The sequence below is a fragment of the Pipistrellus kuhlii genome, unplaced genomic scaffold (assembly GCF_014108245.1).
Source record: "Pipistrellus kuhlii isolate mPipKuh1 unplaced genomic scaffold, mPipKuh1.p scaffold_m20_p_41, whole genome shotgun sequence".
In the NCBI taxonomy this organism is placed as follows: Eukaryota; Metazoa; Chordata; class Mammalia; order Chiroptera; family Vespertilionidae; genus Pipistrellus; species Pipistrellus kuhlii.
The window spans coordinates 1,729,478-1,745,159 of NW_023425542.1; the positions used below are offsets into that span (position 1 = coordinate 1,729,478).

The 15,682-nt window shown below is 55.9% G+C and overlaps 1 protein-coding gene across 1 annotated transcript; it reads left to right on the forward strand.

Annotated features, from left to right (window-relative positions):
- The first annotated feature begins 4,371 nt into the window (after positions 1-4,371).
- Positions 4,372-13,809, forward strand: CCDC197 (coiled-coil domain containing 197). The gene is made up of 7 exons (XM_036411760.2): positions 4,372-4,478; positions 5,947-6,029; positions 7,053-7,243; positions 8,548-8,658; positions 9,498-9,617; positions 9,852-9,962; positions 13,457-13,809. Exons 1-7 carry the CDS (start codon positions 4,372-4,374, stop codon positions 13,658-13,660), a joined length of 927 nt encoding a protein of 308 aa, XP_036267653.1. The 3' UTR covers positions 13,661-13,809.
- The last annotated feature ends 1,873 nt before the right edge of the window (positions 13,810-15,682 follow it).

The window sequence follows — 15,682 nt, forward strand, 5'->3', positions numbered from 1 at the left end:
CCCTACAGTCCCAGGCATCACCCTCAGGGAGATCACAGCCCCGTAGGAGTGAGACAATCTGGAGTAATGAACTCCACCAGGACAGGGGAAACCAAGAGTAAGCTGGAGTCAGGGAGATTCAGGGTGGTCAGGGGGGCCACGCTGAGGAGGTGGCATCTGAGCGGAGACCTGGAGGGCGAGAAAAAACACCTCTTAAATCTTTTGCAAGCAGGTTGTTAACTGTTAGTAGCTTGAAATCAGCCACGGTGGGAGCAATTACACCATGCAAAATGGCATGCGCCACAAATCAATGGCTCTGCGCTCTGGGCAGTAAGGTGGTTGATTATTTACCTGCATTGCACTGGCTTTAGGCAGGGAAATGGGGAGATGGGGCTGCACTTTTAAAATATATATATTCCATTGATTTTTTTTTTTTTTTTTTTTTTTTTTTTTGTACAGAGAGGAAGGGAAAGGAATAGTTAGAAACATCAATGAAAGAGAAACATTAATCAGCTGCCTCCTGCACACCCCCCACTAGGGATGTGCCCACAACCAAGCTACATGCCCTTGACTGGAATCGAACCTGGGACCTCTTGGTCTGCAGGCCGGCACTCCATCCACTGAGCCAAACTGGGTTACGACTGGGCTACCCTTTAAGGATAACTCTGGCTGCTGGGTGGAGAGTGGCCTGCAGGGGACAGAGAAGCTGGGTGAGCAGGAGGGAAGGGCGCTGCCCTGTGCATGCAGGAGAGATGGGGCTTTGGACCAGCGTGGGCCAGCGGATGGATGTGAGCAATTTTGGAAGCACAACCAGCGGTCCTTGCTGAGACGCCCCCTGGTGCAGAGCAGGGTTGAGAGTGTAGGAACCAGTGGGGGTCTCCCAGAAGCAGCAGCCACAGCACCGCTTCCTGGGCCCTGGGACTTGCCTCCTCCGGCACCCAGGCTGGGGGGGAGGGGAAGGGACAGATCTCGGAGAGTCTACCCCGGTGGAGGGCTGCGGGGACCTAAGCATTGTCCGGTCTTAGCAAATTCCCAGCAGATAAACAGGCCAAGCTTCCTTCCCTGCACCCACTCAGCCCCCAGCCCCCAGGCGCCACACACTCCCTACCCTTCCCAGAAACCACCTTTGGCAGCCCACCCCAGCAACAGGGCTCATGGGCTTCAGCCCCTCCCTCTGTCAAACGCTCCTTTCTCAGGAAAGGAGTGAGTCCTTGCTAGCAGGTCACTGCCACGGTGCCTTCTGGAGGGAGAGAGAAGGGAGGGCCAGAGAACAAAACTAAGGCTGACTGAGTGCCTGCCGCCTGTCGGGCTCTGTGCTGCTTGCTCAGCTCAAAGAGTTAGGATTATAGACATTTCCCCTCACGCCCTGCCCTTAGGATGAGGCCTGCAAAGCTTACTCACCCCCTTCTAGGCTGTCTTCCGCACACGCGGGCGTGCACACACACACACACACATTAATTTTTTAAAATGAGGCGATGCTAAGCGTTCCACGTGGATTACCTCATTCAGTCCTGGGTGCTTTTACCTCCCGGTTGTGTTTTAGGAAACAGACTCAGAGTGGTCATGCACTTCCCTGAGGTCACACAGCTGGCCGTCTCGCCTGGCTCCACAGACTCACTCTGCATCCTCAGCATCACTCGCTGCCGTGACGGCTGGCCCTGTCCGCGCGGGGGCATTCGGGGCTGCAGGGCAGTGGGGGTTGGGATTCTGGGCCGCAGGCCAGATCTGGCCCATCCTTCGGCTTTGCCGTGAGACTCAAGCTCCAGGGTCAGATTCCAGCCCCAGGAGTCCTCATTAAGGCTTTAAAAGGGGTTGGTGGGGCGGGGAGGATTCTTCTGCCCTGTGACTGGGGCTCTGCCCTTGAAGAGGGCTCCAGCTCCCAGGGTTCCCAGCTGTCTGGAACGGACGGCCTTGCCTTCGGTCTCTCTCCCAAAGCCCAGGGGACAGAGCCAGGCCGGGCGGTCTGGGGCCTGGGCCCCTCTCAGCCTTGGTCTCCTCTCTTCTCCAGTTCCTTTGGGCTCCGATGTAAGCCCCCAGTTCTTCCCCTGGACAGGGAGGTGGGTCTGCAGCTTGCTGGCAGAGGGATGGGGGGAGGGAGAAGGGGGAGGAGGAGGAGGAGGAGAAGAGGAAGGAGGTGAAGGAGAGGGGGATAAGGAAGGGGGAGAAGAAGGGGAAATTGGGGAAGGGAAATGGGGAAGAGGAGGAGGAGGAGGTGAGAGAGGAGGAGGAAGAACCAGAGCATAAAGAAGGACCTGAGCTCTAACTAGTTTGGCTCAGTGGAGAGCATCAGCCTGCGGACTGAAGGGTCCCAGGTTTGATTCCAGCCAAGGGCACATGCCTGGGTTGTGGGCTCAATCCCCGGTGAGGGGCATGCAGGAGGCAGCCAGTCAATGATTCTCTCTCATCACTGATGGTTCTCTCTCTCTCTCCCTCTCCTTCCTCTCTAAAATCAATAAAATATTTTTTTAAAAAGAGGGATCTGAGGCAGGTCGTTAGGCAGGGAGTGGGGTGTGACTAAAGAACTTAAAGAGCAGACTCAGGAGGCTGCAGACCTGGTTCAGGTGCCAGCACAGGACGTGTGCAGGGCGCTGTGCTCAGGACGCCTCAGGCCCGAGGCAGAGTCCTTCCTGGGAAGCAAATCGTTCCGCCATCCCTGCACCCCAGCCTGCGGTGGTGCCGGGTCCTGGAGCGGTGTAAGGCCCTGAGCTGCTCGGAGCTCCCAGCCCTGCCTCCTGCTGTTCTGGCCTGTAGGACCCGCACCGGATCTGTGTCCCAGTCCCGGCAACCCAGCCTCCCAGAGGGCTCTGAGTTCCCACAGAAGGGACATCTCAGCTCAGTGCCCGGCCGCATGGCTCAGTGGTTGAGCTTCAACCTATGAACCAGGAGGTCCTGGTTCGATTCCTGGCCAGGAGACATGCCCAGGTTGTGGGCTCGATCGGCAGAAAGCAGCCGATCAATGATTCCCTGTCATCATTGATGTTTCTACCCTTCTCTCCCTCTCCCTTCCTCTCTGAAATCAATTTTTAAAAAAACAAAAACAAAAAAAACAACCATTTTTTTTTAATCTTAATTTCCCAAAAGTGAGACCGTGGGCAAATTACTAACCCTCGGGGCCTCAGTCTCCCCACCTGTGAGTGACGGCTCTGCCGAGTGGGTGTGTCGGGTTAAGTCCTGCAGGGAAGGTGCTCAGCGCTGTGCCCAGAGGTTTGCTGCCGCCACCGCTGGCCGCCTGCCTGGTGCCCGCCTGAGCGGGCCACCCTCTGAGGCCAGTCTGACCAGGCAGCGCCCTCGGCAGAAGCCCTTGCCCGCCAGAGCCTCCTGGACGGGCTCCTCTGAGCCTCCGTGTGCTGAGCTCAGCATCTGACTCTCCTTCTCCAGCCGAGGGCTGGGGATGCTCTGGGAAACCTGCAGCCCCCATTGTGACAGGACGGCCCCCGGGCGGGCGGATCCTGCAACAGGCAGGTCACAAGGTCAGAGGCGGCATTGTGACCTCACGGCCGGGCTGTGCTTGTGCTCCTGGAGCGGTGAGTGAGCGAGGCCGCTTCCTCCTCCCGGTGATCAGGTAGGCAGGTCTGATCTGGGGCTGGAGACGCTGAGCAGGCAGCCCTCACCTCCTCTCCCGGCCCCTCCCCTGTGGGTTGGGCCAGGAGACCCCAGTGCATGGCCCCCCAGGGAGACTTTCTTCTCCTTTTGGTCATAACTGGGGGCAGCCTGAGGCGAGCGGCCCAGGAACTCTTTGCAAAGCGAGGTCGAAGGTCCCTGGCAATTAGACCACCTTCCCAGCCAGCCAGGAGCTTATTCAAAGCGTCCCTCTCGGTCTCCACCCTAACTCGGTCAGCTCTGGATAAGCTCAGAGTTTGTGATGTGGGCTAAGAGCACGCCTGGGCGGAGGGATGGGCAGGGAGAGAAAGACGACAAAGCGCATCTCCCTATGTGGGCAGCGGCTGAGCCAGCCGTGCTCTGACCCTGACCCTGACCCTGACCCTGACCCTGACCCTGACCATCCTGGGTGCCGTGGAAACCAGTGCCTGCTGGGAGTCCGGGGTGCTGGTGGCCTCCAGACTTGTGGTGATGGAACTATCCGGGGTGGCAGGGCCAGAGGCTGCTACAGAATGGCACGTTTGGCCCTTCCAGAGCTGGGGCGCAGCTCAAAGACCCCAGATTTTGGATTTCATGAGCCCCAAGTCCAAATCCAGTCCTATTGTGTGTCCTGGAGCTGGTCACCCGGCCCCTCCGAGCCTGTCTCCCTCTCCGTGCAGTGGGAGTGTATCCTGGCCGCCACGGACTGTCGGGAGCACCGGAAGACCAACACTGCTGCCCTGTGTGCGGCCGTCACCTTCCTGCCCGGCCCCGTGGCCCGCGGCCTCCACAGCGGCCTGGCTGTGAGGGGCGATGCCAGTGGCCATGGACACAGGCCAGGCGTCCGGCCCGAGCCGTGCCGGCCACAAGGACAAATGCCTGCAGGTGCTGCTACGGGAACTCTGCCAGCTCCAGGCCAAGTACGCGTCCCTCCAGGCCCCGCCCGCCGGACCCCCAGCCTCATGCCCAGTGCCCCCGCCGTGGGCTGAGTGGCTGGGCCTGAGCTAAAATGCCAGGCCAGGAAATGGAGGAGGGGAGGAAGGCCTGGAAGTAACTGGGGAGGGGCAGCTGAGGCCAGGGGGCTGGAGGGGTTGGCCTGTGTCCTTTGACCTGAGACGCTGGGCGAGTCTCAGCCCTCCGCAGGCAGGGCGCCCCATCCCGGAGGCAGGGCTGAGGGTGCCATCCTGTGCACCTGTGGGCCCCGCCCCTCTGAAATCAGCCTGCGAGGTGGCCCCCTGGCTCTGAGTGGAGGCCCTGGGTCCTCGCCTCCTGGGGGCCCCTTCAATTTCAGGCCCCCCACAAAGGCCTGGATTCAATGCAAATGGATGCATCTGAGCAATTTTTAAGGAAGAAAGGTCTAACCCTGTGGTCGGCAAACTGCGGCTCGCAAGCCACCTGCGGCTCTTTGGCCCCTTGAGTGGGCTCTTCCACAAAATACCACAGCCTGGGCAAGTCTATTTTGAAGAAGTGGCATTGGAATAAATTTACATTTTAAAAATGTGGCTCTCAAAAAGACATTTCAATCGTTTTACTGTTGACATTTGGCTCTGTGGACTGATGAGTTTGCCCACCACTGGACTTAGACTCTAACCCTTCCATCAGGTTCTATAAGGGCTTCCGGCCCCAGAAGGTTGAGCAATGTGGCTCATAGGGTCCCTTGTGCTATTTGCAGGAAAAGACACATCTCCCCTGCATTTTCCCGCACTGTGTGGAGGAGAAAGTGGGGCCTGAGAGGCAGAGTGGCTTGCCATGTCACTCTGCTGTCACTCAGAGATACCCCCTGTCAGCTCAGCCAGCTGGCGGGAACAGGCCCTACTCTGTCCTCTGCCCTTGACTGCTGACCTTGACTAGGCGCCCAGAGTGTAGACTCATCTTGCTGAGGGGTCCCCTGAGAGTGGGACACAGCTGGGCGGCAGCATGCGGCCCTCTCCCCTCAGGGGATGCTGGGGTTCCTGACCTCAGACTGGGTGCTTATGAGGTGCTAGGTCCCCAGGCCAGTCCCGGACAGCCCGTGGGGGAGGGTCTCTCATGACCCCCCATCACAGATGACCACAGAGAGGCAAAACACCTGCCAGGTCACCTCCTAATAGGGGCTCAAGCCACCCAGAGACCCCCAAACCCCAATATCCTGGCTTCACTCTCCCCGGGGCCCCAGCTCACTGCCTGGCCACAGGCACCTCTCTGACCTCGTTGTGGCTCAGTTTGCTCAGTGGTAAAACGGGGTGGAAAGACTGGAGCCAGTGGCCCACTGATGGGGGGAGGAGTGGCAGGCCAGCACCGCTCTGAGCAGGGGACCCCAGAGGGCGGCCCTGCAGGGGGTCAGGAGCTGGGAGCCTCCCAGTCACAGCCTCACGGCTGGCTCACACTGTCTCTGCGATGTCTCCACAGGCAGAGGAAGCTGAAGAGGGAGGTGGAGAAGTACAAGCTTTTTGAAGACTATCTGGTTAAGGTCCTGGAGAAAATCCCCAAGGGTATGTCTGTGGCTTCCTGGGTGTGGCCACTTCCTAGACTCCGCAGTGGGGCACAGGGTGTGGCCACCCTGAGCCTGGAGCTCATCTGGGCGGATGCTCCATGCAGGCCGATGTCCCGTCTTTGAGCCAGCCTGCCCGAGGGCCCCGGGCCTGCCAGCACCAATCATGTTGGCTGTGGTAGGTTCTCAAGGTCTTGGTTTCTGAATCTGTACATTGGGGACAGCAACAGTTATGTGGATTAGGTAAACACCTCTTTTGTTTTATTTTCATTTTTTATTATATTATTTCAATTTTATTTTATTATTTTATTATCTATATACATATCTTACCATTGTTCCCCCCCACCCCACTCCCATACATGCCCTCACCCTTCCCCCCCCCCCCCCAGTGTTTTGCGTCCATTGGTCATGCTTATATGCATGCATACAGGTCCTTCGGTTGATCTCTTATCCCCGCCACCTCTCCCTAACCTTCCCACTGTAAACGGACAGTCTGTTAAATGCTTTACTGCCTCTGTATCTTGAACGCCTCTTTCATAAGCATGTAGCACGGGACCCGGCGTGTAGCTAGCACCCAGTAAATGTGAGCTACTAGGACAAGTACTGTGTTTGTCTTTGGTTCGTGTTTAGGTATTAGCAACTAAAATGGCACTGGCAGCTGAATGGGTTTTTGTATTTTGTTTTGTTTTATCCAGGTTTATACCAAAACCCACTGAAACAGTGCTGAAAACTTGTTGGGAAAGGGAAGGGGAGACAAACACATATTTATTTGTTTTGTTTTGTTTTTTCAGAGAGGAAGGGAGGGGGGAGAGAGAGAGAGAGAGAGAGAGAGAGATAGAGAGAGAGAGAGAGAGAGAAACATCAATGATGAGAGCCATTGATTGGCTGCCTCCTGCACGCCCCCTACTGGGGACTGAGCCAGCTGGAGTTCTGGGGCAGCAGCAGAAGCCCCATCTACCGTATTAGCATCACCACGGAGGGCCAGCTCTCCTGCCCACCATCCCCCGCAGCTCTGTCCCCACAGGTTACAGTGAAGGGCGGGAGATGGAGGAGGCCCAGGAGGAGGCCCTGGTGGAGGTGCTGGTGCAGCACTATGGGAAGCTCTTTGCCGTCAGCCAGGACATCCAGAAGCTCCTGGAGGCCTTCTCCAGGATGAGCCAGGCCGTCCACCAGAGCCTGGAGTCCCTCGAGGAGAGCCATCGAGCCCTCATTCCGGTAACAGCCGCCTGCAGCCTGGCCCAGAGAGTGGGGTCCTAGGGCCCCCTTCCCTCCCCACCCTGAGGCAGGGGTGGGCTGCTGAGAGGCCTGGGTGGGGCTGTCACTCCGGAGACCTGCTCTGAATCCCTTTCTCTGCCCTTCCGCTGGCTGGCTCGGGGTGTCTCCCGAGGCTCGGCTTATGCTCCCAAGGAGTCCTTTGTGGTAGAAAAGCCACGCCTTCTGGATCCAGACAGCCTGGTGGGGTTCACGTTCCAGCTCAGCTTTCCTAGATGCATGACCCTGGGCTAGTCCATACTGAGCCTCAGTTTCTTCATCTGTCAAATGGGGGTCATGCAACTCGGCCACTGGGTTGTTGAAAGACACCGAACTCAAACTGTCTCACAGGGAGTGGCCCCAAGACGTCCTCTCTCTGTGTGTGTCCTTCTTGGCTAGTCTTGCAATAAATAGGTCTTTCACCAGGAAGGATGGGCATTCCAGGCAGAAGGAGCTGCTGGTCAAAGGCCTGGCAGGAGTCGTGTGCGTGCTGCAGCTGGGGCCTGAGGACAGAGAGGGGAAGGGGACGCCAGCCGGAGAGGAAGGCTGGCAGGTTGATGGACTTCTTGCAAAGGGGACCATTGGTGATGTTTGCAGCGAGTCTTCCCCCTGGTGGCAGCACAGAAGACGTACACCGCTTTGCACCTCCTTTCCTTAGGAGAGCCAGGGCCCTGTGTGTGTGGCCGGCAGCGCAATAAGCATTTTACAGGCTTTATGGCCTTCAGATCTCACCCAGCACCTCCTGTAGGTGCTTCTATTCCAAGCACTGAGCGAGGGTGAGTGAGTGAGAGGAGTGTGTACCTGCAGGATTGGCTCCTACCTTTTAAAAAAATTGTAGTATTTTGTTCATCGTGAACTTTTCCGCATTAACTTTGATTTTTTTGAAAAGCATTGCTTTAAAATGTGATTGATCCTGATTGCTGAGGGTATTTTTAATGCCCTCTCGAGTTTAACACTTTTGTTGCTGCCCTTCCCGTCTTCGAGGTGAGGGAACTCAGGCTCAAACGTGAGGACACTGCAATGCCCTGTGTCTCCCAAACCCCGTGGGGCCCGGAGGTGGGACTGTGCTCAGCACAGCCCGGTGGCCACTCGCAACCTTGCGAAACCCCACTGTCCTCCCAGCAGCCCCTGCGGCCAGGAGGGCACAGACCGGTGGCTCCGGGTCTGACTCTGGGGTTCTGGGGGCTGAGCTAGGATCCTGTCCCCAAGCGGCCTGGACATGCCCGGTGCTGAATCTCCTGGTGCTGACCCGGCCCTTCTCACCACAGACCCTCAAGATCCGGCTGTGCCAGCTGCAGAAGAGGTGTCACCGCAGGCAGGAGCAGCAGTGGCAGTCGGAACACAATGTCGCCTTTCAGAAAGACAGGGGCAGCTATCATGTGAGTCCAGTCTGCTGGCCCAGGGGTGGGGGCGGGGGTGGAGGCTGCTGTCTCCTCACCCCTCAACACACACACACACACACACACACACACACCACTTACCAGCTTGCACTCCATGGCGATGGCTAGCTTTCCAAGGGCTTCTCCAAGACGGGGCAGGTGTCACTTTACCGGCGGGAAAACGGCAGCCACAGAGAATTCGGACCCAGCTCTGCCAAGAACCAGAGCTAGGATCCCCAGCCCAGGCCCAGGGCCCTGCCAGTGCTAGCTGCTGTCATGCCTGTGATGAGGAATAATGACAGTTAAGTGAGTGGTTGCTGTGCACAGTCTTGGATTGTTACCGGGGAGGGCTTACCACAAGGCCTAACCCAGAACAGGCACTCCGAACTACTGCTTGGTTGTACCCACACCCATTTCACAGATGAGAAGAGTGATGCTCAGGAGAGCAGGTCATGGTCGAAGTTTGTGACTAGGGCTAGGATTTCTGAACTTGGGCTCTCTAGCTGCTTCTTAGTGGCCTTCGGAATGTGAACTAGTTACCCTCCTGCCCCCTGCCTCCTGCCCCCAGGCCTTGCCCATGAAAAATGCGGGAACTGTGGCCTTCCAGCCTCAGGGGCTGCTGGGAGGGCACGGGGATTGAGGCCTGGGGCATGGGGCTGCTCTGGGCACACCCCACCTGCGCAGGTGTGGTCATCAATGTAGGACCTTCCCGGGCCCCGTGGGACCCTAATTTAGAAGACATGAAAGCTGGGGTCTGTAGGCTGCTGACCTCCAACCAAGGAGCTCAGAGGGGGCATGGGCTGGCCACGGGTAAGAGAGCCCCTTTGGGTCTTTTCAAGGTGGGAAGCAAGGCGGCCGCAGCTGATCTCCACCCTGGAGGCCTGAAGCCCAGGACGCAGGCGCTGCCCGGAGTGAGGAGTGCTGGGTGCCTGCAGGCCCCTGCCCCGCCCCTGCCCCAGGTGGGACCACAGGCGTCTCCAGCCAGGAGGGCCCTCAGACCCTGCGGGCGGGAGGGACTGCATACAGCCCTTTGGGAGTGGGGCTCAGACCAGGTTGAGGAGGTGGCTCCTGGCTCCAGGTCTCTTCTCTGACCTGAGAGAGCTGGGGCCTGGAGGCCAGGGGGCCAGGGGGCAGGGGATTCTGGGGGAGGGCTGAACCGCTGCCTCCGTCTCCTCTTCCTGCTCCTCTTGCAGAGTCAGCTGCTCAGCTATTTGCAGATGACCATCGACCACATGGCCCAGCAGTGCTGCTCTTCTGCCCCTGCCGTGCCCATGGGCGTCTTCACCAAGCTCGACCTGATCCAGGTGACACTCCCTGCTTCCAGGCTGGCCCCCACCTCAGCCCGTTCAGGGTGCATTCGTGGTTACTCTCCTCCCCACGAGCTCCCCTCTGCACGGCTGCGTGGCTCCTGGTGCCCATGAGGTCTCAGGGTCTCCATTAGTCTCTCAACAAACTTATGATGAGCACCTGTGGGGTGCAAGGTCGGAGGTGGGTGTCAAGGCACTCCTGCCCTGCCCGGCCTTTATGTGCAGCCCACCGGCACATCACACACTTACACACACTCACACTCACACACTTACACACACACACACACACTCACACTCACACACTTACACACAGTCACACTCACACACTCACACACACACTCACACTCACACACACACACTCACACTCACACACTTACACACACTCACACTCACACACACACACACACTTACACACACTCACACTCACACACTCACACGCACACACTCACACACTCACACACACACTCACACTCACACACTTACACTCACACACACTCACACACACACTCACACTCACACACTTACACTCACACACACTCACACACACACTCACACTCACACACTTACACACACTCACACTCACACACTCACACTCACACACACACTCACACTCACACACTTATACACACTCACACACATACTCACACACACAGACTCACACACACACATACACTGTGTACACACTCATACAGACAGTCACAGGTGCTCTCTGCACACCTCACAATGCACATGAAACATTCACTGACACCTGCAAACATACACACCAAAGCACACACACATGAAGTCACATGTGCAAATGCTGGGAGGGGCATTCCGGTGACCAAGGGAGCTCTGTGACGAGTCCTCAATTTACATTTAAGACTGTCGGTCAAGTCCATGGTCGTTTCCCTTCTCCCCTGCCCCCAGTAGGACCAGACCCCCATCGTTCATAATGCTGATGCTCAGCGACAGAGAACATGGGATCAAATTGGCTCCCACTGACAGCAGAGCGTATCTTTTTATTTTTAATCACAATATTGTTGGGATGTAATTCATATATCATTTTTCCTTTTAAAGAGCACACTCCGGTGTTTTCTGTATAGAATTGCCTAACCATCATTAGTATCTGATTCCTGGACGTTTTCATCACTCCTCACAATACATGTTGCATCTGGCTTCTTTCACTTCATGAATTGTCTTCAAGTTTCATGCGTACAGGAGCATGAGTCAATACTTTATTCCTTTAAGTGACTGAAAACAGCCCATTGTATGGCTAACCCTCAATTTGTTTAGCATTCATCAGTTGATGGGCATTTGGGTTATTTCCTTTTTTTTACTATTATGAATAATGTTGCTATAAATACATATGAACATGTTTTCTTGTGGACATGTCTTTTTAATTACTTTGCGTATATACTTAGGAGTGGAATTTGAGTCTTGTGATAACTATGTTTAATGGTTTGAGGAACTGCCATACTGTTTTGCAAAGTGGCTGCATAATTTTACAACCATATATGAGGTTTCCAATTTCCCCATTTTCTTCATCAACACTCGGTATTGCCTGTCTGTTGCAATGTAGCCATCCGAGTGGATGTGAAATGGTTTCTCGTTGTGGTTTTGATTTGCATTTGCATTTTCTTGATGACTAGGAATGTTGAGCATCTTTTCATAAGGTGTTTATTGGCTATTTGTGTATCTTCTCTGGAGGAATATCTATTCAGATCCTTTATCCATTTTTAAATTGGATCATTTGTCTTCATGGTTGAGTTGTAAGAATTCTTTACCTAGTCTGGATACAAGTCCCTTCTACAGTATGTAATTTGAAGATATTTTTTCTCTTTCTATGGATTGTTTTTTCAAGTTTATGGTATCCATTGAAGCACAAAAGTTGTTAATTTTTATGAATCCAATTTAGCTATTTTTTCTTTGGTTATGATGCTTTAGGCATCAAACCAAAAAGAAAAGAAAAGCATTGCCTACCTAATCCAAAGTTATAAAGATTTATACCTAAGTTTTTCTAAGAAGTTTGTAGTTTTTGATTTATTAGTTAGATTTATTATCCATTTTTATATATATATTATTGATTTTTTTTTTTTTTACACAGAGGAAGGGAGAGATATAGAGAGCTAGAAACATCGATGAGAGAGAAACATCGACCAGCTGCCTCCTGCACACCCCCTACTGGAGATGTGCCCGCAACTCAGGTACATGCCCTTGACTGGAATCGAACCTGGGACCTTTCAGTCCGCAGACCGACGCTCTACCACTGAGCCAAACCGGTTTCAGCTTATTATCCATTTTTAATTAATGTTTGTAAATGCTATAAGATAGGGATCCAATCTCATTCTTTTGCGTAAGAATATTTAGTTGTCCTGATACAATTGGTTGAAAAAAATGATTCTTCCCCCATTGACTTGTCTCCTCACCCTTGCCAACAACTAATAGCCCAAAAGGAGAAGTGCTAGTTCTGGACTCCTTTCTAGTCCACTGATCTGTTTGTGGGCCTGGTGCCAGCACCACGCTGTCTTGCCTCCTGTGACTTTGCAGGAAGCTTTGAAATCCGTAGGTGCGCGTCATACAACCGTGTTCTTCGTTGAGGTTGTTGGACTCTTCTAACAGGCATGTCCTGCGTCTCAAGCGGATGTTTGGTGGCGGGATTTCAGGCATAGTGTGACCAGAGGCCCAGTAGCACCTACAAGGACCTGGCCTTCCCGTACGGCCCCCCAGCCCCCGCCCCCGTCTGCCATCTTCAGGACTGGCTTCGTCCCAGGTCATGACTTGCTTTCCTCCCTTGAGGTCAGTTCAGTGGAGACATTCACACGGGACCCTTAGCTTCTCGGGAACACAGACAGCCAAGTCCCTTCTCCCGAGTTGACGGGTAGCTGCCGTCAGCGGTGAGCGAGCTGGCATCCTGGTCGAGAAGCACTTGTTTAAGAACATCCCAGGAAGTAGCAGGGCCCTCTGTGGCATGGCACTGAGGCACCCTTCATGTTGAAGGCACATAACTGGCACCCCCGGGGCTTACGTCCTTCGGCTGCAAAAGAAATGGTGCAGTTTTCAAGAAGGGTACGTGTGTCCAGGTAGTTACAGTGTATTCATGTCATCTTCCCACAAGAAAGTAATGCCAAGGGGTCCCAGTGGACTCCGGTACGAATCACCCAACCTCGTTTTAGAGACACCTGCATGCGCTCAGCATTGTGCTGGGGGAAGAGGTGGGGGTGGGGGTCCTCAGGAACTGGGTGCCTCTTGGGGAGGGAGGCCAGGCAGCCAGGGTGTGTCTTAGGGAGGAAGCAGTGGTCAGAGGCTGTCAACCACGTCCAAGAAGCCACACGAGATCTAGACTCTGAGTCCTCCAGCTCGGCCCCCACTGGGCTGTGCAGCTTCAGGCAAGTCACTGAACCTCTCTGAACCTAGGTGTGCTCCTTCACCTAGGAGCAGATTTTGATGGTGCTGTGGTCCCTGGGGAAGTGGTGTCAAGCATAAAGGATGAAAGATTTATTTTTTCCTCCTAGAAATTTATATTGGACAAAATGGAGACGGTGAAATTTATCTTACTGTGCATGGAACCCAGAGTGTGCTGGACAGACGGCAGCCACAAGGACCAGCAATGCAGAAGCCACCCCAGATCCTTCAGGAAATGTCCCCCGAGGCAAGCTCTCATCCCAGGGGCCTCCTTAACCAACACCGAGACCTCCGAGTGCCCCTGCCTGCGCTGACCCGCCGACCGCCACCCAGCGGCCAGCATCACGACCATCTCCTGACCTGCGTGGCCTCCTTTTCTCACCCTCAGTGCCCATGAGTGGGTGGGAGCCCGCCTGAGGGCAGTGGGCGAACGGGTGGGGTCCCCGGGGCCAGCTGGGATAGGGTGCTGGTCCCCATACTGGGGGATTGGCAGGGATCAAGATGAGGTCTGCCTGGGACCATGGGGACGAGAGGGGGTTCCTGAGTCAGAGACAGCAGCCAGGTGGGATGCCCCAGGCTGGAGACCAGCAGTCAGGAGCCAGGACGGCCTTTGCGTCATTGGTGGGTCCACCTGAAGCCTCGGAGCTCCAGCTGGCTGTCGGGATGTCTGAGTCACAGGAACGCCTGTAAGGAGCCGCCCAGAGCTGCAGGGTGCAGGGGGCTCACCTTGCATGCAGCAGGCTGGGGAGCACAGTAGCTGAGGGTGCTGAATTGTGGTGGGGGGCCCGGGGGGCGTGTCATCACTGGCCCCAGAATGTGAATACCAAGTTGGTGCCTTCTGCCCACCCCTGAAGGCCCCGGAGATGCCAGGAAGCAAGGCTAGTCTTCGGGAAGCCCTGGCTAGGCAGAGCCCCTCGGCTGGTCGTCCCCCCTGTGAGATTGGGTGAGAGGTGTCTCAGGCAGGAGGCCCCTCTCCAGATGAACAGTCTAGGTCACATGTGTCAAACACAAGGCCCGCGGGCCAAATCCGTCCCGCCAGGCCTTGCAATGTGGCCCGCACCGCGCTGTCATCACTGCACTCCGCTGCGTTTCCATCACAATGACAGTTTATGACTGTTCAGTAAACCATTCGGCCCGCGATATAGGCTGGATTTTAGATTTTGGCCCCTTCTCTGATTGAGTTCGACACCCCTAGTCTAGGTCAAGGTTGGAAAAGCTGGTCTGCACAGAGGGTGCTCATTTGGTTTCATTGTGTCGCTGGGGTCAAATCACCCTCGCAGCTGTGGAAAGAATTCAGCGCCGGCGGTGAGAGCCAATGCAGGGAGAAGCTGAAGGTGCAGAACTACGGTAAAGCAGCAGCTGACCTTTCAAAGGGGCATTTCAGAAAGGACGCTGCTACTCCCTCAGCAAACACGGGGTCTGCTGTACTCCGGGTGCTGCTGGGAGAGGGGGTGGGAGACTGCGGGGGGCGGGGGGAGGACTTGGCCACCGAGGTCATTAGAGGAGCTGAACATGATTGACAGGCGGCTGAGTGCGGTCAGGGAATCTGAGGAGGGAGCACCCTCCTGCGTTCCTGATCTCCCGGGTCTTTGGGGCCAGGAGGACGTCCCAGGTCGGGCTTGAGGCAGCTTTCAGGAGGAGGAGGATGGGAGGGCTGGAAAAGGCGAAGGAAACACAGGGGCGGGACTTCCCGGGGAAAAGAACCTGGCAGGCAGCCCGAGCAGGCGGGCTGGGAAACCGTGTGGAGCCCAGAGGCCAGGCTACGAGGTTGGACTTCAGAAGTCACACGTGGGGATGCCTCGCTCATCCGGCTGCTGTCACCTGCGAGGCTTAAACAGCAGACGTTGGTTTCTCAGTTCTGGAGGCTGGGGGTCCGAGATCAAGGCGCTGGAGGACTGCCCCGTTCACTGGGCTGTCCCCTCCTGTCCCCCCACCGCGGCCTCTTCAGCGAGGGCACATCCCATTCACGAGAGCAGAGCCCTCAGACCTCCTGGCCTCCCAGGCCCCACGGTTACATTGGGGGTTAGGATTTCACCATGCGAATGGGGGTGGGGAGGCGTGAACGTTCAGTCCATTGCAGAGACCCCTCACATTCACGCTCACAGCTCACTTTCTCTCCCCTCAACCACTTTCCAGAGACCTGAGTTTCCCACTAACCTCCCTGTTACGTGGGTCTAGGCCAGGGATTCTCCGACCTGCACACTCCTCAGGGAGGCTTGTTGCCATGGGGCGTGGCCCCACCCCAAGGGCTCCCAGGGCCGCACTTTGAGAACCACTGCCTTGGAGTCATGGCCAATCTTGAATGCCTAAGCTGGGGTCTGACCCGCCTGGAGCAC